The following is a 26,823-nucleotide window of genomic DNA, read 5'->3' on the forward strand; positions in this document are numbered from 1 at the left end:
TGTATCAAATTACGTTTTCCAAATTCGAAAGTATTATCGATAGCTTTTAAAATAAAAGTTTTTGAAAAACGGGGATATCGAAGTACAGGTAATCTATCTATCCAATAACTGACCGCCTCCAGGCACCAATTATGTGAGATATTGCTATAGAGACTACAGACACCCAATGTTACAAACATTTCCTCATCGTTTATTTCCTGCGGTAGGTTATTAAGGGAGTAAATGTCATCCTTTATATACGATTTAATTTTAAGGACAAAGGGTTTTAAAAGAATATCAATTAAATAAGACCATCTGTTGGTAATATATTGTTCTAATGTACAGTATTATATATTTCACCAGGAAGCCATTGATAATAATATAATTTCACCAGGAAGCCATTGATAATAATAATATAATTTCACCAGGAAGCCATTGATAATAATATAATTTCACCAGGCAGCCATTGAAATTATATTGAAACGTGTAGAAGCAAATCGGTGTTATTTTTATATTTTATACTATAATATATAGATGTAAAAGTTAAATGTTCATGGTTTATGTCTTCAATATTCTTTAAAAATAACAAACTGAAGATTGGTCTTCATATAAATTCATTACCAACCGGTAATGAAATATATACAAATGTAGTTCTTTAATCCACATTTTATTTATTTTTTTTTGTGTATTTATCACCTAAGAGCAGTCAACTTTAACCTTTTCATTTTTGTATTTAATTATTTATATGCATAAAAGAAGTATTTTATTTTTAATTTTAGCCTGATCTAATTTAACCTGTCTCGTAAAAATCACCATATGTTTGGCGCAATATAGCCCGGTTGGAGCTGACGTGCCATAAAACAACATTTCATTTCAATTACCCTGCCTGGCGCCACATCCGCCATAATTGCATCCAAACCATTAGAGAAAATCTCGGTAAAACAGCGTAATTGGCCAATGGACTATCCATATGCAAAATGCAAATGATGAACAGTGTTAACAGATATTATGTAGTAGACATAATCAGGAACGTAATACACGCATCAATTAAATATATCTAGGATAATAGCCGAACGAGACATGCTATATTTACTAATCAAGTCAATATGACGGTCCTAGAACTTTTTAAAGGTTTAAGTTTAGTGGACAAGTATCCCTGTAGTTGAAGCTTAGATGACAAATGCCTTGATCTACTTAAAATATCAACATAAAAGGAACAAGCTCTCGCGTATCGCACTAGCTGAGATACATACACTCCGTAAGCAGGTGATGTAGGAATGTTACTACTAATGAATGGAAAGTTAACAATCGGAAAGTCAAAGTCATCACGTTTATCGTACAATTTAACACTCAGTTTATGGCAATTTTTAAAATCGAGACGCAGATCCAAGTAGGAAGCGTAATTTTCACTGTTAGTACTATTTTCAATTTTGAGCTCATCAGGATATATGAATTCTACATAATCACTAAATTCAGGATTATTCAGTGATAGAACATCATTGATATACCAATAAGTGAAATTAAAACGTCTGACTAATCGTTTATTTGTTTTAAGAGTGCCTGTATATAATCGGCTTCGTAAGAATATAGAAACGAATCAGCAAGCAAAGGTGCACATGGGGATACCTACCACTTGCTGATATATTTCCCCACCAAATTCAGCAAAGATATTAACAATTAAAAAGTCCATCAACTGAAATATCTTGTTGCTGTTGTATTTATTTTTGGAATTATTATGGTTCTTAAGGGAAATAATGTTGGGAGTATCAGAACTGTAAATATTGCTATGGAAAGATGTAGATTGAAAATGCTTAAACCGAAAAAGCCAAATACATAAGTGAATTATTTATTACCATATGGTCACAGATTATGATTACATGTTTACAAATTATAATTAATGCATCATAAAAACCAAACGTGGGTGACACTCCACTTAAAGAACAATGTTGGCGTCAGCAGATATTACATATATGATAGACCTGGGTAAGCACTTTCCAAATATAATTGTAACACAAACATCTTTGCTACGGTTGAACCGGGAGCAACGTTTGCTACCATGCAAAAGGCCTTGTGGCTTTACCAATTTAAACGGAATCAAATAGGCCTACCAACTGAGCTGGTATCTCATGCTGGCCGTTTAAGCGATAATAATAGTTTATACAGGAAGCTCTATAACTAAACTCAAGTGATATATTATTATTTATTAATACTCACTTCTCTCTCTCCCCCACGTGAATTAAAAATCGCAAATTTGGCCCGTGCTCTTAAACTGAAATCAGGCGAAAACTTTTTCTCTGCGGATTTGTGTATACTTTTGGTCTATGGCAGTATATTAGATTCAAAATTCTAATATACTATCGTCTAATTATTTTCTAATTTCTATTCATGTTTGGAGGAGTGTTAAAATTGAAAACAATATCGAACGTGATATGGTTTGCAAATATTATTTCTAATATAAGCTTAACAGCATTTGTTCAATATTTTTAAAGACCAGTGCAGGATTTGGCTACTTTTATTTTTTTTACTGTTAAGCCAGTTAATATTTATATACTTTTTATCTATATTCTTTTACTGCTCTAAAAATTTCTCTTTATACCACCCGAACGACTAGTCACTGTCCGTACCAGACCCTCCGTCTTGTATCAATAAAAAGGGAGGGAGAACCACGCCGAAAGATATAGGTTATATTATAGAAATATATGTCTGTGGGTTATATAACATCGTTAGCTAGTATAAACACTGGCAGAACTAAGCGTTATAATATTTCTGACAGTATTAATTCCGTCCCTGTGATTTGCGGAGGCTGCCGGACTTAATTTCACCCATGACACACTGTATGGCGTAAGTCTGTCTCATTAGACTAGATGGTGTAGAAACGTAGGACGATAGACCCCATTTCATTTTGGTTTAATTTCGCCAAGAATACCGCTATCTATGAATTTTCGTATTGCTTTATGGGGTAAGCAAAGTGATAACCAATTTGATTGGTCGAGACTTTGGAGCTCGATAACTTTGAGTGATAGTGGTGAAACTTCGTGTATAGTTTTATTACATCGATACATTAACAAGGTTCGATGTTGAGCATTTTCTGTTTAGGCAAAGTAGAGACTTCAATCGGATTGGTCGAGACTTTGGAACACAATAACTCTCCTTCTAATTGAAGTAGAGTGTTCAAAATTATTGTAGGTGTCTTATTACGTGAATGTGCATTATTCACTAAGGCTAAGTCGAGATGAGCAATGTGTGACAGTATTGATTCTTTAATCAAGTTCAGATGACAAGACTAGTTTAACATCTTATAATACTTTTATTCTTCTTCTAACATATTATGTACAAAACTTAAGACTCCGTAATTATCTTGTGTTGAGAGAGCCATGTGCTAGCTCGCCTACGCACGAGTGTGCCAACTCCCAACTAACTTACATTACATGGCCGTTGTCCGGTCTTAACTCCAGAACGGCGTGGCCTGTCTAGCCGAACCTGTCTCTCGATTTGTTAGTTAACTGGGTTTTATAAACCCTTCCAAACAAGGGATCTTATATTAGGCATCTGGCTAATGTATCATATATCATATCAGGTTTAACATTCGATACATGCTAATCAGACAAAGAAAGTTTAAATAAAACAAGCCAACAACAAGTTAAAGTTAAGATTACATAATAACATAAGACCCCAGGGGTGTCGATAGTAGACAGGTTTAAAATCACTTTCGCGTGTCAAGATTATAGGAAGCGTCTATAACATCTGTTATTATGTAACATACCTTCCCTTTTTTTTGAATAAAGTTATGAATTATATAAAATAATTTTTTTAGACCGTTACAAAATTAAATACAAATGGAGTCGATAATAACTACTTTAAGTAAAATATAAACAAAAATACGAAAAATAACAATACACTGATTAAAAGTTATATAAACAAAAAAAAATGTAATCACATAACATTGAAATCACATAATTATATCGTAGATAATTTTACTGTTTATACACAGTTCTGGGGATCGTATATATAATATATAACGCAAACTATTCTAATTTGCACACACGCGAATAACTGAAATCACATCTATATAAATTATTTTCATGGTAACACACGCGAATGTATAATATTATTATAATGGTCACACGCGCAATGTAGAAATTATATCCATTTTCTTCTTCCGTACATCGTCGTTGTGGTCAACTGTAGGGAGATACAAATTCATTTTTTTTTTCTTCTTTTATTCCGTCGGCTTCTTCTTCGTATAAGTTTTCTGTAATAGCAAGGGGTCAGTGTTTTCCGGTAGTCTTATCTTTTCCATACCGCCTGGCAGGAACGGTGTGTTATGATATGTGCTATGAAGTGTATTATAACTGTCACATGTGCCCAAGTTTTATCATCTGTTTATCATATCATGGAGTGCACTTAATTAATAGTTAATCAAATTAGCAAGTGGAACAGACTTCAATTAGCTATCTAACGATATTTACATGGATAGAATTGAAATTAGGATGGCATATTGTTTTATCTCGAGATAAAGAATAATGATGATCTGAACACATTTTACCAATCTTCAATAATAAAATAAAACCAAGTACGAACAATCCAAACCATAAGACAGAATAATTCGAAGTCCTAAAAACGTTATAGGCAAAATAGTGTATTCAAGCAAAATAGTGTAATCAGCAAATGGACTGCTCCTCGTGTACAAATTACACAACAAACAGTGGTAACAGGTGTCCGGAAGAGTAAGCTTACCCTGCCTGGCGCCACACCCGCCATAGCTGCATCTAAACTATTAGACGAAATCTCGGCAAAATAACGTGATTGGCCAACGGACTATCAATGACAGCCTACACCGGTTGTGTTCCAAAAACAAACGGTATAGGCAAAGAATAACAGTTTATCTCTAAACACAACACAAGACAATACGTTCGCTCTTAATTCTGAACACGACCCTCTCCTGGGGTTAAACCAATCCCACCTGACTGGATTTTCACATAAAACGTTTCCCGTAACATATCGGGGCATCCCAATCTCAAATTATTGGGGTATCACAAAATAAAAAAAAAAACTCTCTCCCGTACATATCGGGTCATCCCATAAATATCGGGGCATCCCATTAACATTTGGGGTAATATACACGTATAGACAAAACAAAAAAACTTAGAGATAAACGCGTTAATACTGTGTGAATGTTATTGGGTTAAATTCCAAATTACGATACTGTTAAACCAATTCTAGTTAAACAATCACAAAACATTTTACTTCTCGATATTAACCTGTTAATACTTATTTTAAATGCCAAAATATGTGTTCAAAAACAAACAATTATAATTTATAATCTTTTAAAAACAACATGACCCATTGTAAAACAAACAATATATATACAATTTTGTTTTAGTCATTTTCCTACAAATAGTTAAGGACTGTTCTACTACTAGCTTGAAAGGCAATATATTAAATTTTTTAACTACACCATGATATTTAATAAAGCGTGATGATAAACTGCTGATTTCCCAGTTAAATTATAATACATAGCACCATTTCAGTATTCACCGTGCCATTGGTAGTATTAGAAAAATACTTACCTGTGAATACTAATAGCTGTGGCCTGTGGTCTTCTAGTGGTATATAGTACTTTACACGTTGCTCTGGTCTACGGCGCCAATTAATATGTGACAGTATTAATTCTTTAATCAAGTTCAGATGACAAGACTAGTTTAACATCTTATAATACGTTTATTCTTCTTCTAACATATTATGTACAAAACTTAAGACTCCGTAATTAGCTTGTGTTGAGAGAGCCATGTCCTAGCTCGGCTAGGCACGAGTGTGCCAACTCCCAACTAACTTATATTACATGGCCGTTGTCCGGTCTTAACTCCAGACCGGCGTGGCCTGTCCTAGCCGGACCTGTCTCTCGATTTGTTAGTTAACTGGGTTTTATAAACCCAGACAAAGAAAGTTTAAATAAAACATGCCAACAACAAGTTAAAGTTAAGATTACATAATATACTATTCAAAAAAAGTAGGGGATATTTGATTGTGGGGGCATAATACTAAAATATGCAAATGACTACGAAAAAAGTCACTATAGAACCTAACAGAAGAAACATTTCCAGTTACATGTGACGCCCAAACGCACCAATAGCTACCGCATGGAATGCAGGTGATGCTTGGGATCATCATGGGGGTCCAACCCACGATTTGCACGACTCTGACTTTGAATGTTACAGTCATTGTGGCATTGAATTCCAGGGTGGAAACATCAGTTTAATTGTTTTAGTGACCAGAAAACAAATTTTGATATGCGTCGGCTTACCCAAAATGAAAGGTTACGTGCCCTTGGCATGCTACAGATCGGCACAACACAGGCGGTTGTGGCGCGGACGATGAATGTTTCTCAGTCTGTCATAAGCAGGCTATGGTCCAGATACCGTGATACACAATCTGTACAGGACAGACCACGCTCAGGTCGACAACTCAAGCCCAGGATCGATTTATCCGTACCTTGGCCTTGAGAAATCGTGTCATCACAGCAAATCAGATCAGCGCTCGTCTTCAAACAGACACTGGTGTGAGAGTGAGTGGCCAGACGATTCGGAATCGACTGCATAGGGGTCACCTTCGCGCCCGACGTCCTCGCGTGATCCCTTGTTTGAGAGATCATCACATTCAGGCAAGACGTCGTTGGTGTAGGGATCGTCAACACTGGGATAATCGACGCTGGAGCAATGTGATGTTTTCAGATGAGTCAAGGTTCACTGTTGATTTTTTGGACAGACGTAGGAGGGTGTGGCGTCGTCGAAACGAGCGCTTCCAAGACGTTAACGTCATCAGACATGATCGATTTGGGGGTGGTTCTGTTATGGTGTGGGGAGGCATCACTGTTGCTGGAAGAACGGCTTTACATGTTGTTGCAGGGCGTGTTACAGGCCAGTACTACCGGGACAACATCTTGGCAGTCCATGTTGTGCCGTTCGCACGACGTCATGGCCGCCGTTTCATCTTCCAGGATGACAACGCAAGATGTCACAGGGCCAGGATCGTTACAGGTTACCTCCAACAATAGAACATCACCACATTACCTTGGCCAGCACTGAGTCCCGACCTCTCCCCCATCGAGCATGTCTGGGACATGCTTGGACAGAGGTTACGTCAACGTCAACAACGTCCTGCCAATGTCCAAGAACTTGCTGCTGCGTTGCAACAGGAATGGGACAATCTGGACCAAAATGACCTTAGACGTCTCATTAGGAGTATGCCACGTCGGATCAATGCTTGTTTGGCAAACAGAGGAGGATTTACCCGTTACTGACTTGGTTGTGATGCTGAGGTAACTTTGCTGTTTGACCTCGGGTATCATTTTACCCTTATAATGGTCAGTCTGTGCCTTACTTAGTCTAACGATCATTTGGAATAAATCGATGAATGTGAACTTCATTTCATTTTGTCATTTGTTTCTTCGTCAGTTTCATTAGGTGACTTTAATAACACTTAAAAATCAAATATCCCCTACTTTTTTTGAATAGTATAACATAAGACCCCAGGGGTGTCGATAGTAGACAGGTTTAAAATCACTTTCGCGTGTCAAGATGATAGGAAGCGTCTATAACATCTGTTGTTATGTAACAAATGTGATTGGTTGAGACTTTGGAACATAACTGGCAGTGTGAAGTTGAATCGTTTTTCGTTATTGAGGTGGTCACTTCGTTATTCGCGAATAACGAGGGACAAGCTACCTCGATATTCGTTATTCAACTTTTTATTTGGGATTCAAATATGCAGCTAGCCATGACTAGAATGATGCATGCCAAATACGACCTCTAGACGAAAAACAGTCCACATTGTTATTCTGCAGCGAATAACGAGCTGTTTGTTTTTCACCTCGTTATTCGGGATTCACATATGGTGTTCATGTATATTTAATGAGGTCACGTGACTTACCGCTCTCTCTCTCGGAGGAGAATTCATTGCACACACAAGACGGTGTTGTCTTTAATCACAGACTATTTATTACAAATATCGAATCCTAATTAAATTCTGTTTTTACATTTCTAATCAGTTATGTTCGGCGAAATACGTCAAAAGTTTCAATGGAATGGCAATCTCTAGAGTCTGGTTATTCCAGTGCATGCACTCCAGATAAGAATATGAGTCACCGTCTGACATGACTTGTGGAATAGGTCTAGCCTCGTTCTTCGAGTCCCTTGTTACAAAGGCGCTGAAACATCAATGGTAAAATGTTTATTTTGCCTTAAATATTGGATACCAGAAGCCCATCTTTTCCCGGTAAGATCACACAACATCAATGTTGATATAAATTGACAAATAATTCGTGTTTTTAATGTTGAAGAATTTGGATGATATTGAGTTAGAGACTTAGCTACTTTAATATGTGTCATCTGTTTTATTTTTTGGATTTCTGCGGGGGACATCATCCTCACTGTTGGCTTGTTATCATAAACTTACCTGTGTGTTGAAATTACCCCAGGTTAAATAAAATCCATTATACAATTACATATTCCAACGAATAAAAAAGTTCTCACTTGAAAAGTCAAGATTTGTGCGTGTATTTTCAACAGAGTTCAATTCATGAAAACACTGCAAATGTCACGTGATGTGCGACAGCATCGTAAAATGTTGAAACGTGGTGAAGGTTACAATAAAAAAAAGGCGTGATTTCTTGTGATCATTTGAGTTTGTTAACGAAAAATATTAACACAAGGCAATTATACTGAAGATTAATTTTGCAAAAAATTGATTGTCCGACTACTAATTTTTATTCACATTGAATAATAAACCCGATTATACGGATACTCTTAAATATTATAATGCTTACCCTTAACTGTGAATACCCAGCATATTATAGATATGTTTGTAACTTAGGTTACAGCCCGGACAATTACTTTGTGGCTTAGATTTATAAACACACCTTTTATCATAATTAAATTTCATGGCATGCTCTATGGATTTCACCCAAATGGAAATATTTTCTGGCAGCTATGTCGTACGGTTATTAATCAACTTTGAATTGAAAAGGGGTAGGCTGAATGTGCAAGCTAGGCCTATTACTGTGGAAGATCGAAGTAAACCTGTTGGTTCTGAATGCCATATTGAATTGAAAATAAATTTACAAAATTGAAAATAAATTTACAAAATTGAAAATAAATTTACAAAATTAAAAATTATTTTACAAAATTAAAAATAAAAATAGGAAAAAACTACGAAATTAAACGGAGCTAGGCGTCTCGTTTAGCAGAACGGGACTGCTCATTTTGTTCCATTTCAATGCCTTTACTGATTCATTTTCCGTGCCATTCTCTCTACTTGCTTCCTCTTTTCCTCCAACTCTTGTTCTCTTCTTCTCTTTTCAGCTTCAAATTTTTGTTTTTCTTTTGCTAATGTCATGTCTCTAGCTTGAGCTTCAAGGCGTTTCTTCTCAGCTTCCTCCGCCGCTCTCTCCATTTTTAAGCGACTATCTTTGATTCTCCTTTTCTTTTCCTCCGCCTCATGTATTATTCTCTCGTGTTCCACTTTCTGTTGTTCTGCCTCCTTTTCTTGTTCAATTCGCAGCTGGTTCTGCCGCTTTCTCTCCATTTCAATCTCGTGGACTTTTTGCTCCATGGTCTTGTCTTGTTTTTCTTTTTCAAGCTTCAGATTTTGTGCTTTCATTTCAATTATAATACGATTCTTTTCTGTTTCCGATGCCATTTCCTCCTCAATTTGCTTTCTCCGTTCCTCCATCTCTTGGGATTTTATGTCGCTTTCTCGCTCTAACTCTCGTCGCCGTTCTAATAATTTCTGTTTCTCCTCTTCATTTTTGCGTTGATCTTCCTCGTCCTTTAATCGTTGTTTTTCCGTTTCCTCCTCCAGCTTCCGTGTTTTTTCTTTCCTCTCTTCATCAAGTTGGCGTTCTTTCTCATCGAGTTCCCTTTCTCTCTGATTTTTCTCCTCCTCTATTTTCTGTAGATGTTCTTTATAAGCTTTTTCAGCGGCTACATACATAGCCCCAGTATAGTGTTTACCACCATTGGATTTAATGGTTTCTCTTACTGCGTGTAGTAAATCTTCTACATCGTTTGCCAGATTTACAGGATCGGCATAATTATTAATGGCAACCCACCGACCGTTACACTCTTTTATGATAGATTGTACTTCTTTTGGACATATTTCAAAATACTGGTCTAGCGTAATATTTCCATGGGTTAGTTTATCTTTATGTGTAAAAAGAATTATTACGAAATTCATCACTTGTTCTCCGAAAATATCTTTTAAATTATTGATCACGGCGCTCTCTTCATTTGTAAATTTACCAACGACCATAACAAAGAAAAAAACGTGTGGTCCTGGAGATGTGAGGCTGATACAGTGACCTATTTCCGTTTCAGTTTCCTGATTAGACTTCCTTGTATCGAATAAGCCTGGTGTATCAACTACGACAAGCTTGTGACCATCTGCCAACATTCTGGTGCCAAACTCACATTGTGTTGTTTCAGAGATTCCAAATGGGGCAGAAACAAACGCTTTATATTGTAGCAGACTGTTTCCAACTTCACTTTTTCCTACTCCAGTTTTACCGACCATTACTATTCTTATTTCTGGAAATTAAGAGAATATCGATCGATTTATTATGTCTAATAGTAGGAGGTAGACTACGCATTTTTGATTTAAGGACGCAGTCAAAATAATGTATAGAATTGAACCTGCTGGCCAAACGATTACAATTAAATCAAGTGTACTTTGTTTTGTTTTCAATTTTCCAAGAATGAATTTTAAAATGCGACATTGTCTTTTGCCCAATATATAGCAGTATCTGACCACCAAGCTTTACTCAATATTTGATTCGTTAATCTAATCAATACTTACTATAGAATGAATCCAATTGCACTAGAATTCGGTTGTACTAAATACCGAAAAATTAAAAAAATAAAACCACCAGAAAATTTTGTTTTGATACTAATTACGGAAAATATCCTAAAAACCCTAAATACCGAAAAATCACTATATACCGAAAAAACAACACCATCAACACAAAAACGAAACTAATTACCGAAAAAAACTAAATACTGAAAAAAATAGGGACTCCATTGGGTTCCCAGCCTCCATGCCTTCACGCTTTCCCAGGCCCCAGGTTTATTGGCGCCCAACTACCAATAAGGCTTGCCACTGTGCCCATGGGCTGTCAATGGCATTCCTGTGCTCCTAATGGGCTCGCATGGATCCTAGTGTGACCCCATTGAACAAACTGAACACCCATCAACAACACTGGGGTTCGGGTATGTGGTTCTAGGACAATTACCCCATGACAATTAGAGCTTGACAACCGCCCCCTAACAATTACCCCGCTCAGCAAAGGCCTTAAGATTCGGGGTACTCTAAGAATTGAGGGCACTCTAAAAATTGTAGGCCACTGTAGGTGGGTTATCCTTCAGGTTGGGCCACGCATAAAAGAATACGGGTAACTCTTGGTCACACATAAAACTGGTGTTCACTATAGGTGGGTAATAGGTCACGCATATATATAATGGGACACCCCATGCTGGTCATGGATCACGCTAGATCAGGCATAAGACCGGTCGGGCACTCAGAACCGGTCATGGATCACGGAAGGTCACGCATACGAATTGTGGTTCAGTACAGGGGGGTCATGGATCAGGTTAGGACACGAATAAAATTGTGGGGCACTCAGGTGATGGGCTAAAAGTAGGCGCGTCATGGGAACAATCAAGATTACATGATCCATGACCATCCTAGAGTATCCGACTACATATTTAAGCGTGGCCTTGTACGACCCACTACCCACCTAAAGATCTCACCATTTTAAACATGACCCAGAGTTCCCACAATTTTTGTGTGTGGCCTAGTGTGACCCATGACCCACCTACAGCGCCCACCATTTAGGAGTGCCCCCAATTCTTATGACCCAACTACAGTGCCCCACCATTTGTATGCGTTGCCGAACCCACCTAAAATTTTTATGTGTGGCCTAACCTGACACTCGATCCACCTAGCAACTTTTATGTGTGGGCTAGCCTTAACCACGAGCCACCTTAAGAATTTATGCGTGAACCAAGAGTGCCCACAATTCTTACGACCCAGGGGTGGGGGTAATTGCCCAGGGGTTGTCGTCATGGGTGATTGTTATGGAGTAATTGTCCTAAAACCACGTCCCCGCACCCCAGTAGAGTAGATGGGTCTCAACAGATGTTCAGTTTGTTCAATGGGCTCACCCTGGGATCCATGTGAGTGACCATCAGTGATACCAGCCTATTAGGAGCACAGGGGTTCTATTGGCAGCCCATGATCACAGGTCGGTCCGAATGACCATCGGTGCTACGAGTCCATTTAGCATCCCATGAGCACAGTGGGGGTTCAGATCGAGTCCGAGGAGCACTACTGAAAAGGCCTGCAGTTCGGCAACCAAATGGGGGCTCTAATATTTCAATATTTCCGTATTTACGCGGTTTTCAGTTATCAGTGTTGTTTTTCGGTATTAATGATTTTTCGGTTTTTGTGGTTTTCCGGACTTTTCGATAATAACCAATTATATCTGACTTCATAATTCTCTGGAATTTTAATTACTGTGTATTACTGAGCGATGTCTTTACTGGACTCAAGAACATCATTTGACATTTCGTTAAAACCGCAAACTGGTGAGCGTTGAATATCCAAAAGGAATATCAGTTCAAAACTGTTAAGGGGCATATCATTTGAGATTTCAGGGAAAATAGCAATATGATGAGCGTTGGATATCTAAAAGGATATTTTGTATTGATATGACGAATTGATGTATTGAAAATCCTGTGCATATGATATGTAGGTTATATGATATGTAGGTTATTTCTTGCGCCCACAAGATTAAATGCACATATACCTCTGCAATAGTCTTTTACCCCACCCCTTGCCTCCAGCACCCTTCCTGTGCAACCGTTGCAAATAATAAAGCTAACCACTGAAGTGGTGAATACGTACCATTCAAATCTTGTGTTGAGGAGGCCATCTTCTGAAACAATAACGAGAAGGGAGCATGCATTTCTGTCTGATGGATTTAGAAAATGAAATGAAATTGGGTTCAACGTCCTACTATTTTGGTCCGAACTGGGCTAATGAAAACGGGCATACGCCATACAGTGTGCTATGAGGGAAATTTTGCCCGGACTGCGGCACTACGGCCTACACTTATATCGAATTCCAACTGTCAAGGGATCTTTTACGTGCATGCCAATGTGTACACGGGACCTCGGTTTTTCGTCTCATCCGAATGACTAGACAGCTGTCCTTGTCAGGCCCTCCGTCCTGCATCACTGACAAGGGGGAATCACGCCGGAAAATCTGAATGAATAAAGTTAAATTTGGCGTAGATTACTTGTTGTTCGAAGGTTGTGTAATAATTGTCTAGATACGAAACAGCGTGGTTTTTTTTTAAATAATATTCAGGATGTCTGAATGGGATTGAGGGGGAACATGCTTAGCCTATGTAAAGCCCCTCTCCCTTGATAGTAAGATAATATATATACATTAAACAAAGAAAGAAATAGTTAACATGGTATAGTAAAACTCCAGATCGACTTTAAAGTGCTATCCATTACGCCTAAAGCTTTATTCCCGATACTGCTTCCCCCTACATGAAACAATTAGTGCCTAATCTAAAGCAGCGGCTTGGGTCAACTAGGTAGAGTAAAATTTTATATCTTTACTGTGTCAAGGTATATCCCTGTCTGTCCTCATAAGGCGTATGCGCTGGATATCCTCGCAGTAGCCTGCATGGATATTGCAACCCGTTGGTGGTTGAAGAGCAGGCAGGGATGAATCTTTAAAATTATACTCATGGCTTCCCAATCGAAGAAGACTCGTTCATTAAAACGAACGTCGACCGAGAAATTGAAACCTAATAATATACCAAGTAAAACTTCCCGAACCTGGCCTAGATTTCTGGTTATGCAGAGTACGAATGATATCAAATTAGCTAAAACCTCATCTGTTTTGATTGTTAAAGGTCTTGCTGGCTTGGCCGGTGAGCCCCAAAGCGTAAAAAACCCAAAGAGAAATGGTACTCTTTTATTGGAATGTGCTGAAGAATCACGTTACTTCATTATTAAAATCAAAACCTTTAGCCAAAGTTGTACCGCATTACTCTTTTAATTCTAAAAGAATGGTTAGCGCGTGTACGTTGTATCATAAGGTCTGTCATTGCATAAGACTGATTAGGCTCTTTTTAAATCTCCGTGTCTCTTCTCTTTTGATGCAAAGGAGTTGGAAGATACAGATGAACCCATGGCCTTATTCATTACAATACTTCAGGATGTAACTCATGAGAATGGCGATTCCGAAGACCACGACTGAGCCCAAACGTTTCAATAAACCATGGTATTATAATGATTGCAACTTAATTTGATATTTGTTTATTTGGTGCAATGTCTATTTTCTGTTGTTCGCAGGTTTATCTTGTAGATTTTTGTTTTACGTGTAGTGCGGTCTTCCTGCACTTACTATTAAAGAGCATGATCGTATTTTAAGACGCCTTGAGAGTCACCCTTTCATGGAGAATATTGTTGCATACCAAATGGTTCGGGCAAAGGCCCGTAAAACCATACGCCAAGTAAAAAGATCTGCATGGTAAGGTTACTTCTCAAAGATGAATTTCCGCATAACATCAAAGTCGGTGTGGGATTAGAATTCGTAGGATTAAAGGTAAAAATACTGCGTTATCAGTTAACCATTTTAATGTTGATAATACCACCTTAACAACATTTCCTGATATTGGTAATTATCTGGCCAGTACATTTTCATTCAATTCATCATCCAATTCCTCCTCTGATGTCTTTCGGGGCATTAAACATCAACAGGAGAAAAGGCGACTTAACTGCCAGTACATTCTCATTCAATTCATTATCCAATTCCTCCTCTGATGCCTTTCGGTGCATTAAACATCAACAGGAGAAAAGGCGACTTAACTTAAGTCCCGTAATGATGCTACAATGATAATTTATCATGATTAGCTTAAGCGAGCACGAGATACTGCAACTGACCCAGATGAAATTCACTACCGGTTTTTAAAACAATATACTTTTTTTCTACACTTTTAATACTATTAGACAGTTATACCCGGATTGGAATTTCCATGAAGCGACAATAGTTCCAATCCCTAAACCTGGTAAAGATCCTTCGAATCCCACCAATTATCGTCCGATCGCTTTAACTAGCTATATTTGCAAAACCATGGAGTGATTGATCGATCGAAGGCTTGTTTGGTACCTTGAGTCCAACAACTTCATTACAGACCTCCAATGTGGATTTCGGTACCAAAGGTGCACTCTTGATCATGTCGTTAGATTTGAAACGTTTGTCAGGGGTGCTTTCATCCATAAACAACATTTAGTTGTTATATTTTTAGATCTGGAGAAAGCTTATGATACCACATGCGGGGTTGCTTGTCTATCTTCATTAAAAACGTTTTAGAAGATGGGTCGTTTAAGTTACCCATTTAATCAGGGAAGTAATTATCTCCCACATTGTTGTTTTTTATCACAATTAATACAAAGAGCGGAATCTCTCACCCGTATTCCAGTACCCGGATTCGAAATGAAGTTAGCACACATATTCCTAGCGCCAATAAAAACCTATATATAATTATCACGAATATAATTGTTACCTTTATATGAGAAAATAACATTCTAAGACATATCAATGCAAAGTATATATATATAGTAGAACCCCCCCCCCCCCCAAACATTACCGTAAACATACTAAAATATCGCACATTAGGCTAACTGGGCAGACAGAAAAGGGGTACTTTACCGACGTGGGGTCGACGGCTGTCTTTATGTTCATGTCTTTCAGATTTGTTACTGATCGACAAGCATGCAGACAATCTAACCTCAGTTGCAGCTTTGCTTGAATTCTATTCAACAATGGGCTTCGGACAATGGATTTTGATTTTCTAAATCCAAGACTGTGTGTATGCACTTTGTCAAAGAAGGGGTTTACATCTTGATCCGAAGCTTACACTGGATGGCAGTCTCAGCTAATCCGTTACGCGAGAGCTTGTTCCTTTTATTCTGATTTTTTAAGTAGATCGGGGCATTTGTCATCTAAGCTTCAACTACAAGGATACTTGCGCACTAAACTTATTAAAACCTTTAAAAAGTTTTATGGCCGTCATATTGATTTGATTGGTAAATATAACGTGTCTCTCTCGGCTATTATTCTAGATATATTTAATTGACACGTATACTATTACTATCTCCCTGATAATGTCTACTACATCGTTAACACAGTTCATCGCGTGCATTTTGCATACCGATAGTTCATTGGCCAATCACGCTATTTTACCGACATTTCGCCTAATAGTTTGGATGCAGCTATGGCGGGTGTGGCGCCAGGCAGGGTAAGCTTACTCTTCCGGACACCGGTTACCACTGTTTGTCGTGTATTTTGTACACGAGAAGCAGTCCATTTGCTGATTACACTATTTTGCTTGAATACACTATTTTGCCTATAACGTTTTTTAGGACTTCGAATTCTGTCTTATGGTTTGGATTGTTCGTACTTGGTTTTATTTTATTTGTGGAACAACGGGATGAACCTGCTATAAAACGTTGCTTGTAGGGTTTTTTTCATGTAGTTTAGATATCCAATATAACAAGGGCAAATCTGTATAGGTATCTCCACACGGAGTACCAAATGAAGTGAGTACAGATTTGTGATTGGATATAATTTCATCCTTACTAAGAGTAGATCATTTATATGTAGCACTGTCGATTGGTTTCCCGAAATTAAGTTCTTTGAACAGACAGTCAAAATAATGTCGTTTACATATAAACACTGTGTTATTTGACGCCTTGTCAGCCGGAACAATAACATACTTGTCATGCAAGGCATTGAGATTTTCAACAATGCTAACATCATTGAAAATAGACTTAGGCCTAGTGTCAACTGACAAACGTTGCATGTATATTCTTCGTTTAAGTAAACGGCTGATAGACTTAGTCCAATCAGAGAGAGTATCCGAGATAACATCTTCCCTCTTGGCCCATGATCTAGCGTAGTCCTCTACGGCATCCATAATAAGTTCGAAATTTTGATCCCATGAAAATGGTTGCGGTTCCCGGTATTTGGGTCCTTTGGACAAAATTTCACGTAGCTTATTTTTCTGGACTATGTTCAAATCACCAGTGACCACATGTCCAGCTGGTGGGTAAAGGAAGGACGACGTAGAGCAAGAACATGGTAGAGGGTTATTATATAAGTCTTTTGCATTGATGTCAGATAATGCGTTTCTGTAATTAAATATTTTGGATGCATCGGGTTTAGTATAAGTATAAGAAATCCTAGGAACAGTAACAGCTTTGAAGTAAGGACGGATGTGTGCTGTGACTTGCTTATGGTGTAATATTTGGCTTAACCCAATAGCATCAATGCCTTTATTAGCAAATTTCAGTTTTAGAAATGAACTGTTGGTGGTGTGCGACGCATCAGGCTCAGTCGCAATGTCCACACGACGGTGGGCAATGTCAATAACAATGGATACAACCCTGTATTCAGTGGATGCAAGATCAGTACAGTTTGAATCCAAACATTCAGATTTAAGTAATTTCAAAATAGTAAGTGGAATAGAATATAATTTAGTACGGATATGGTGTGGCATATAGTGATATAGTGCTAAGCTTAGGTGGTGTGTAGCGACGATGTCCATGACTGCGTTTTCGACGACGAAACTTTGGGAATAACGTCATGATATTAACATCGCTACACGCAGGGCTTGATAAATTCCCAATACTAGCTACATTGTCATTGCATCCATAAGGGGGGGGGGGGGGCAGTACCTAATGTTCGTATCCAATATTCCTCTCGGTCTCTGCGAAAGGTAGTACTCAAAGTAGGGCTGTAGTATGGTGGTAAATTATCTCTAATATGGACACTCTCATTGATAGTATAGAGTGGTCCGGTTGGTTAAAATGTCTATATAGAATCTGGTTACTTCCCTTATTAATGTTGTGACGATGACCATTAATGCGTAAGTGTAAAGGTCCTTTAGTTTCGCCAACATAAACCAGTCCGCAGAGTGTACATTCTATACCATAGATAATATTGGAGGTTTTACAGTTTAGTTTCTCAAACCCACGTGTAAAATATGTTTTATTAGTTAAAGAACTAGTAAAATGGGTATTGCTATTCAAAATAGGACAGGTTTTACAATTATTAGACATACATTTAGAAATATAACAGTTAGATTGATGTGGTGAAAAATGCAAAATATCAGAAAGCCTAATCAATCATTGACTGGGGAAGAGACCGTAAATTCTTGTTCAGATTATATCGAGCATTAGTAAGATCTAAACTCGATTAGTGATGTATGGGTCAGCCCACGAATTTTATCTCAAAGAGCTTGACACCATACATTTCATATAACACCATATTTAGACCATATCATGAACATCTATATTTGCTGGAAAAGGTTATTTCATCATTCGGTATTCGCATTCAACCCCTATTGTCAGAGGCTGGTATCAGTCATGACAGTATTGCGAGTACCGGTTGAATTGTAGCTCACCCCTGGACTATATCGCCTCCAAAGATCGATTTAGATCTAACGAAAACCAAAAAGAAAGATATTAGTTCCACGGTGTTTCAGTCTCTCTTTCGAGAGTTAAGGTCTTAATATGATGATTATGCTCCAATTTACATAGATGGTTCCAAAGATGGTAATAGGATAGCTTCGGATAACGTCACACCATCTGGAATCATTTTTATTAGACTTCCGCCTGCTGCTTCCATATTTACTGCTGAGCTCCAGGCCATGTCTTTAAAGATGTTTTATTTACTTATTCTTTGTACAGGCAATTAGTAACAAACAGCTTGTTCATCCATTGGAAGCAAACATTTATCGTCTGCTACTATCACACGAGTTTAATGGCAAGGCCATTTTCCTTTGCTGGTTCCCCAAATCATTTTAGATCTTCCCATTTCACAATTTCTTTTACCTTTCACCGATTTTAAATCTTCCATCAACATTTTCATTTATGACCGCTAGCAACGGTCTTGTGGTCGTGCAGGCACAAACAAACTTCATCACATGAAGCCTCTCTTAGGACTGGCCCAACTCATATAGTCTCGGTCACCCAGAACTTCCTAGTCAACGTACGGAGGGTCTGGGATCGTTGTCAATATTTGACGAAAAGTTCCATTACCCATGCATAACCGGACGTTTGTTTTTTTTTATGTGGTGGATTATCCAGTATTTTTCGCCAACTCAAGTAAGAGTTGCGTCCCTTCCCGCAATAAATCCCACAATCATGAATCGTGTTTATTTAATAGCGAACGTGAGCAAAAATTTCGATTACAACTCTTTGGCTCAATTTTTGATTTGGGTTTTTTTTGGCGATTTCGGTACAGAGCTAGCTGTAATAGCTTCGTTTCATTTCTAACTTTTTAATCCATGAGCGTGGCAAGATAAACTCATTACAGCATTTTGGGATTTTCTTTTATTTGGTCGTTACAACCTTCGTTTACGTGGCGCTCTGTTTACTTAAGGAAATAAATATTTGCTAGCTCTAAATACGCAGAACTATTTGAGACCGGAAAATAACCGAAACAACCTTTTTAGTGGTAGTCTTTATTTTCCAGACACTTTTCGGTAACTTGGTGTAAATTACTTTCATAATCATAGTATCTTATTTAATCATTCTGTAGCCATAAATAAACTAATAACTGCTCCACTGTGGCGCATATTAGAAAGCGGTATTAATGCTCTTGATATGAAACATATTTATAAAAAATTACATGATTTTTTGAAACAGCAAATTTACATGACTTTGCAGAAGGTAAATCACACCCGTTTGAATCTCTGATTAAAATTGAAAACGATCCGGTCCTTGATCACTTAAAAAAATTAGATTTTAATTCCGATATTAATTCAACCCTTATCCATTTTTTTAAAATCCTCTTTGTCGAGTTTAAAAAGTACATTTCAAATATTTTACTTGAATATCGAGATGACTTTAATCCTTCATGTTCTGCCATGCCTCACAACAAATTGCCGGAAACCGTGTTCAGTCACCTCGATAGATTAATAAGGATCGCGCCCTCGTCTAATACTTTTGGCAAGGAAGCATCCATTTTATATAAAATGAATAAATCTAACGAATGGCTTAAAACTCTTTCTCCTGATAGACGTAATTTGGTCGTAATGGATGCTCGAATTATAACGAAAAACCAACTTTCTAAATTTAGACAAAGGCGCGAAGAGGTTGAGAGAAAACGGTTAGAGGTTCTTTTGGCGAAAAGGGATAAATTAAAAGAAAGGGGACAACTTGAGATTAGGAAAAAAGAGCGCCTAACAGCAGAAATTGCGGGGATGGGACTTTGGATAAATAAAGAAGGAATGGATGATGGGCTTTCAAAGTTTTCGTCACTCATTTAATACCCTCTATTTACAGTTTCGGTTGTTTTCTGGTTCATTTTAACTGTGCATATTTATTAATTTATTAGTTTGTTGTAAATCCTTTTGTTCCAGGAAATATTGTGAACATTTTATTGTTTGATAAAGAAGAGGATATTATCAACTGGCGTTTTGAACGATCATCTTTTTTATTTAATGGTTTGTAGTAAATCCTTTTGTTCCAGGAACTATATAGTCAAGAATAATGTTTGTTAATTAAATTTTACAATTTATTGTTTGACAAAGAAGAGGATATTATCAACTTATGTATTAAATTTAAATATAGATCGTGGTATCGGGTGACGATTAGGTAACAGATTTAGAAAGTTCAATTTAAATAGGTTGTGTGTACAGGCGATTACAATTAATAGATTAATTTAATTTCAACTTAAATCATCTTTGGGGAAACTTGTATTTCTGTAGCATAATAGCTAACATGATAACATTGATTGTTATAAAAAATATCTGAACAGACATATATATGGTTATACTGTAGAAGTACATGTATATGATTTAATCATGTTGCAAAAGACAACATTCGGTAGCAAATGCAGCTCTAACATACAGACATATTCATTCAGGGGGCGTTGGTCACGATGAAATGTGTTTTGGTAAATGTTATTGAGCGCTTTGTACGAAATAGAACAGATAACAGCATAAATATTCGTGTGTAAATGCTAGCATACCACACGAGAGAACGTGGTCTTAATTTTGAATTTGTTGTTAATATATTATCTTTTATGTTGCATTTACCCCTCCCCACTATACCAAATGCGAATTTAAATCTCCCCGAATCTCGATCTTTATTGTATTTGTAATACTTATAGAATATCGTCCCCATACTTTATCCTACAATGTTTTCTTTTTTCATAACAAACATCATACGGTACTATATAGTTATTTATCTGTGGGACAAAAAATAAAGTGTTAAATTAATAGATTTATAGAGGTCTTTATCCCTCACTCTCCGCATTACATGCCACTATATTTTCCTCGTACTTTATCCGACAATTTATTTTTCATAACAAATATCATGCTGCCCAATATATTTATTTATCTTTGGGATTAACATTAAAGTGTTATATACTATTCAAAAAAAGTAGGGGATATTTGATTTTGGGAGCATAATACTAAAATATGCAAATGACTACGAAAAAAGTCACTATAGAACCTAACAGAAGAAACATTTCCAGTTACATGTGACGCCCAAACGCACCAATAGCTACCGCATGGAATGCAGGTGATGCTTGGGATCATCATGGGGGTCCAACCCAAGATTTACACGACTCTGACTTTGAATGTTACAGTCATTGTGGCATTGAATTCCAGGGTGGAAACATCAGTTTAATTGTTTTAGTGACCAGAAAACAAATTCTGATATGCGTCGGCTTACCCAAAATGAAAGGGTACGTGCCCTTGGCATGCTACAGATCGGCACAACACAGGCGGTTGTGGCGCGGACGATGAATGTTTCTCAGTCTGTCATAAGCAGGCTATGGTCCAGATACCGTGATACACAATCTGTACAGGACAGACCACGCTCAGGTCGACCAAGGGCGACAACTCAAGCCCAGGATCGATTTATCCGTACCTTGACCTTGGGAAATCGTGTCATCACAGCAAATCAGATCAGCGCTCGTCTTCAAACAGACACTGGTGTGAGAGTGAGTGGCCAGACGATTCGGAATCGACTGCATAGGGGTCACCTTCGCGCCCGACGTCCTCGCGTGATCCCTTGTTTGAGAGATCATCACATTCAGGCAAGACGTCGTTGGTGTAGGGATCGTCAACACTGGGATAATCGACGCTGGAGCAATGTGATGTTTTCAGATGAGTCAAGGTTCACTGTTGATTTTTTGGACAGACGTAGGAGGGTGTGGCGTCGTCGAAACGAGCGCTTCCAAGACGTTAACGTCATCAGACATGATCGATTTGGGGGTGGTTCTGTTATGGTGTGGGGAGGCATCACTGTTGCTGGAAGAACGGCCGTACATGTTGTTGCAGGGCGTGTTACAGGCCAGTACTACCGGGACAACATCTTGGCAGTCCATGTTGTGCCGTTCGCACGACGTCATGGCCGCCGTTTCATCTTCCAGGATGACAACGCAAGATGTCACAGGGCCAGGATCGTTACAGGTTACCTCCAACAACAGAACATCACCCCATTACCTTGGCCAGCACTGAGTCCCGACCTCTCCCCCATCGAGCATGTCTGGGACATGCTTGGACAGAGGTTACGTCAACGTCAACAACGTCCTGCCAATGTCCAAAAACTTGCTGCTGCGTTGCAACAGGAATGGGACAATCTGAACCAAAATGACCTTAGACGTCTCATTAGGAGTATGCCACGTCGGATCAATGCTTGTTTGGCAAACAGAGGAGGATTTACCCGTTACTGACTTGGTTGTGATGCTGTGGTAACTTTGCTGTTTCACCCCGGGTATCATTTTACCCTTATAATGGTCAGTCTGTGCCTTACTTAGTCTAACGATCATTTGCAATAAATCGATGAATGTGAACTTCATTTCATTTTGTCATTTGTTTCTTCGTCAGTTTCATTAGGTGACTTTAATAACACTTAAAAATCAAATATCCCCTACTTTTTTTGAATAGTATATTATTAGATTTATAGACGCCTCTCTCTCTCGCTCCGTCTGTATATAACATGCCATTTGAAACAGACCCGGTGTCTGTGGGTATACAGAAATGAAAGCACTGTTTTTTTTAATACATATGTTTGGCTAATCTTTAAACAATTCATGTCAAACGTCGATCGTTTCATATCCAGCTAAACGTGTATTTTAATTTTCACTGTAGCATTATAAACAGTTAATATTAAGACATGTGAAGGCGTGGATATATTGTTAAAACATCTAAGCGTTTGCGCATGCGTACACATGTTAAATTCAATCGTCTCATAGAGTGTATTCCGTTACTTCGCAGCAAGGAAATAAACGATGTTTTCCGACTGCGATAATTAAAGTTCGTTTCAGGGGCTTCCGTACCATTTTTACCGCGACCAATTGACATAACTCTTATTCTCACTAAAAGTTATCTGCCTTGATTATGGAAGACAGGTAGATTTTGAGGCATTTATAACATATTTGCAAATGGTTATATCCTCAAAAATCAAATGTTGTCAGACTTCCATTGTTGATAAATGAAGTTTTTATGTTAAGTCTTATCATATAATGTTAAAATAATCCCGAAATAGTGTGTGTTTGTTGTTAAAAAAATTGAGTATGAACCACTCTACCTATTATTCTCAAATGTTGATAACGCATCCAAGCTAATATTCGTAGAATATTTTTCTGGATGATAGAGACTACAACTCCTATAGAACTAACAGGGGGGGTGAAGTTGTTTTATGTCGATCTCGCATAGGTCATACTTTTAAAACTCATATTTTCATTTTCAGATATTCAAAACATACTACAGTTTTCATTCTTTGCACAATCTGTTTGCCCAGCCAGGTTTACATGGGAAACTGCTAAACTTTTTAAATGAGACAGACTTTTACCATACATTTTAAATGTAAATAATTATATTTTACCCATATTTATTGTTTTCTAGTTATATTTAATTTACTGTGATATGATTTTATAATGTTTTGTGATATGAATTTTATTATTTACTGAACTGTGATATTTTGTTTTATATTTTTAAATATTATATCTATCTTGTGATCACATTTAACCTGTCTCAAAGAATTCATCATGTCTGGCGCAATATAGCTCGGTTGGTGCTGACGTGCCATAAAACAACATTTCATTTCATTCCAGTTTACTAATTTTGATACTAATTATGCTATCAATGTGGCTGTTAGATTTAGAGGTAAGTCCAAGGTGCTTATTTTCAGTTACTTCCATTATTATCCTGTGCCGGACGAAGTTAGGGAGCGGTATTGAAATGGGCTCCGTTCAAGATATCTTGAAAACACACACACACCTACCTATTACAGTAGTTGTGTCTTATTCTATGTAGTATTTTCTATGATTTACTGGTTGGTGTGCAAGTTTGTTTCCGGGGCATGTTATAAACAATTCAACATATCTTCATGCCACTTTGTACAAACAATAACCTATTATAGCAGTTGTGGCGTTTGCTGTTTACGAAATTCTTACAGTTAAACACGAAAATTTGATCATATATCAGCTAAGTTACAGAAACTCCATTGGCTTCCAGTTCGAGCGAGGGTTCAATTTAAAGCTCTTGTGGGTGTGTTTAAATCAATTTATTCTGACACCGCACCTAGTTATTTAAAAGAACTCTTTGATTTCTATACTCCCCGGCGATCCAACCTTCGTTCTTCAAGTGATCGTAGCATATTGAGGATTCCCAAATATAATAAGCGTTCTGGTGAATATGCTTTCTCCGTCAGAGCAGCTAAAATGTGGAATGATCTTCCAAAAACTCTTCGAGAGTCCTCTTAAGACTAACTTAAAAACATACTTTTTTCAAAAATGTTTTTGAACTGTTTTGTTGTGAATGCGCTTAGAAACACTCGATGTGTAATGAAGCGCTATATAAATCGAACAATAATAATAATAATGCATAGTGTATTTCTGGCTACAATACAGGGTGTATAATGTCTGGTTACAAATACATGCATTGAATTCCTAATTTTACAATTTATTCCTTTAGCATTGATATTGTTTATGATTGTATGCAATTTAAAAAAATAAATTATTTATTTGTTTCTTTAATAGTGTATCATAACATTTGATTATTTACATGTCAATTTTTTTTTGCATATATGCCTTTTGTGACCTCAGGGCATAAATGCCAAAAACGTTTTATTATATTTCTCTGTTAGTCATAATTAATGAACACGCATTGTGTGTGTGTTACTTTTTTATCAGACGGAATTTGAATTCCTAATTTTTTAATGTGTGCCTTTATTTTTAAAGATACGTTCCCAGAAATGTATTTATCGGGTGGTTATTTCCAATAAAAGTATGGCAATTTTGGTATATATGGAAAGTAGAAATATCCAATCTTACTAGCAAAATACTGGATTCCCTGAAAAACACTCATGGAGCGCATACAGGACAAAAATGTAAGGGTTTCCCTAATTGCACGCGGAGATTGAGAGCTTGATGTACATGTTGATAAACTTTATGAAGAGTTAGACGTACAACACTTTCTGAGATAAAAATCACGGAAAAAGACGCGGGCAGTGGATAATTCGAGAATTTAATTAGGCTTCGATATTTGTATTAAATAGTCAGCGATTAAAGACAACATCGACTTGTGTATGCAATGAATTCTCCTCCGACTTCGTACCCGTTGCTAAGTACCGAGGGCGGTAAGTCACGTGACACAAACATGACCTCTTTTGATCGATGTTTCGATAGCAAGGGAGATTCCCTGACAATTACAATGTTTTGAGAAGGGAATGTACGCGGGAATTTATCTTTAATAAATAAATGTATTTTTATTTGTCATAATAATTGTGGTTTTCTATTCCTGAAACAGCTATTCTTTGCGAACTGTCACCTAAAAAAAAACACTGTGTGAGGTTTTTGTTAGATATATATACATCCAGGAAAAGACCCCTGACCTGTGGTTGACACGTGACCTCCCACTTTCTGTTTCACCTGGTATGGTCAAAAATATATTTTGACTAACTGTAAACTAATAAATAAACAAGAAAAATTTGTTGTGTATTCATCACGTCAAAAACCAGATTGGGTAAAGATTTCAAAGATCTGGGATTTCTACGTGGTTGGTTATTAATCTTTATAACTTATTTTTTTTTATTTCTTTTACGCTGTTATTATTGTGGTACTTTTAATGTGTGCCAATTTATTGTTTTTATTATTCCAATTAGTTTTTATCATATTGTCTATCTGCATTTTATAATTTTATTGAATTGTAAAGCCCATCTGAGCACTTTATGAAAGGTGCGCTATAGAAATACACCAAAATAAAATTAATAATAATAATAATAATAATTAGCGTTGCCAAAGGGTTTTTAAATACTCAAAATGTCTCTAAAATGACTATTCCACTGCAAGCGTCAATTATTTAGATTCAATAATCTGAAGGAATTTTGAAAAAAATATTGAAAATTAAAAACGTTTTCGCATTTTGAAGATTGAGAATTGGAGGCACTAAAATACAGCATTTTTTAAAAACGCAAAAAAACCCCTGACCGAAGCTAATATCTCAGAAACTATAATAGTTAGATGTATGAAACTTGCAGAAATTGAAGTTAACGATGTACTTGATCAAATAAAATTATTACCAAACTGTTCAGTTATATAGTGTTTGTGCTATTGACTCTTAAAGTTGGGAGCGAAACCATAAAAAATTGACGTAACGATTAATAACCAACCACGTAGAAATCCCAGAGCTTTGAAATCTTTACCCAATCTGGTTCTTGACGTGATGAATACACAACAATTTTTTCCGTA

At 37.2% G+C, this 26,823-nt stretch overlaps 1 protein-coding gene across 3 annotated transcripts in view; it reads right to left on the reverse strand.

Moving 5' to 3' along the window:
- Positions 1-26,823, reverse strand: part of LOC126817346 (GTPase IMAP family member 4) — a 113,962-nt gene that overhangs the window by 16,391 nt on the left and 70,748 nt on the right. Inside the window, exons 3-4 of one of the 3 annotated variants that reach the window (XM_050544539.2) lie at positions 12,937-12,964; positions 7,954-10,562 (exon numbers count right to left, since the gene is read on the reverse strand). The exons of 1 other annotated variant lie outside the window; for it this stretch is intronic. In XM_050544539.2, the coding sequence (XP_050400496.1) occupies positions 9,259-10,562; positions 12,937-12,964 (1,332 nt within the window). In that variant the 3' untranslated portion in view covers positions 7,954-9,258. Of the gene's footprint in view, positions 1-7,953; positions 10,563-12,936; positions 12,968-26,823 lie in introns of those variants that run through there. One more of the 3 variants, XM_050544490.2, reaches the window with a different exon arrangement.

This window comes from Patella vulgata, chromosome 1 (genome assembly GCF_932274485.2).
Source record: "Patella vulgata chromosome 1, xgPatVulg1.2, whole genome shotgun sequence".
In the NCBI taxonomy this organism is placed as follows: domain Eukaryota; kingdom Metazoa; phylum Mollusca; class Gastropoda; family Patellidae; genus Patella; species Patella vulgata.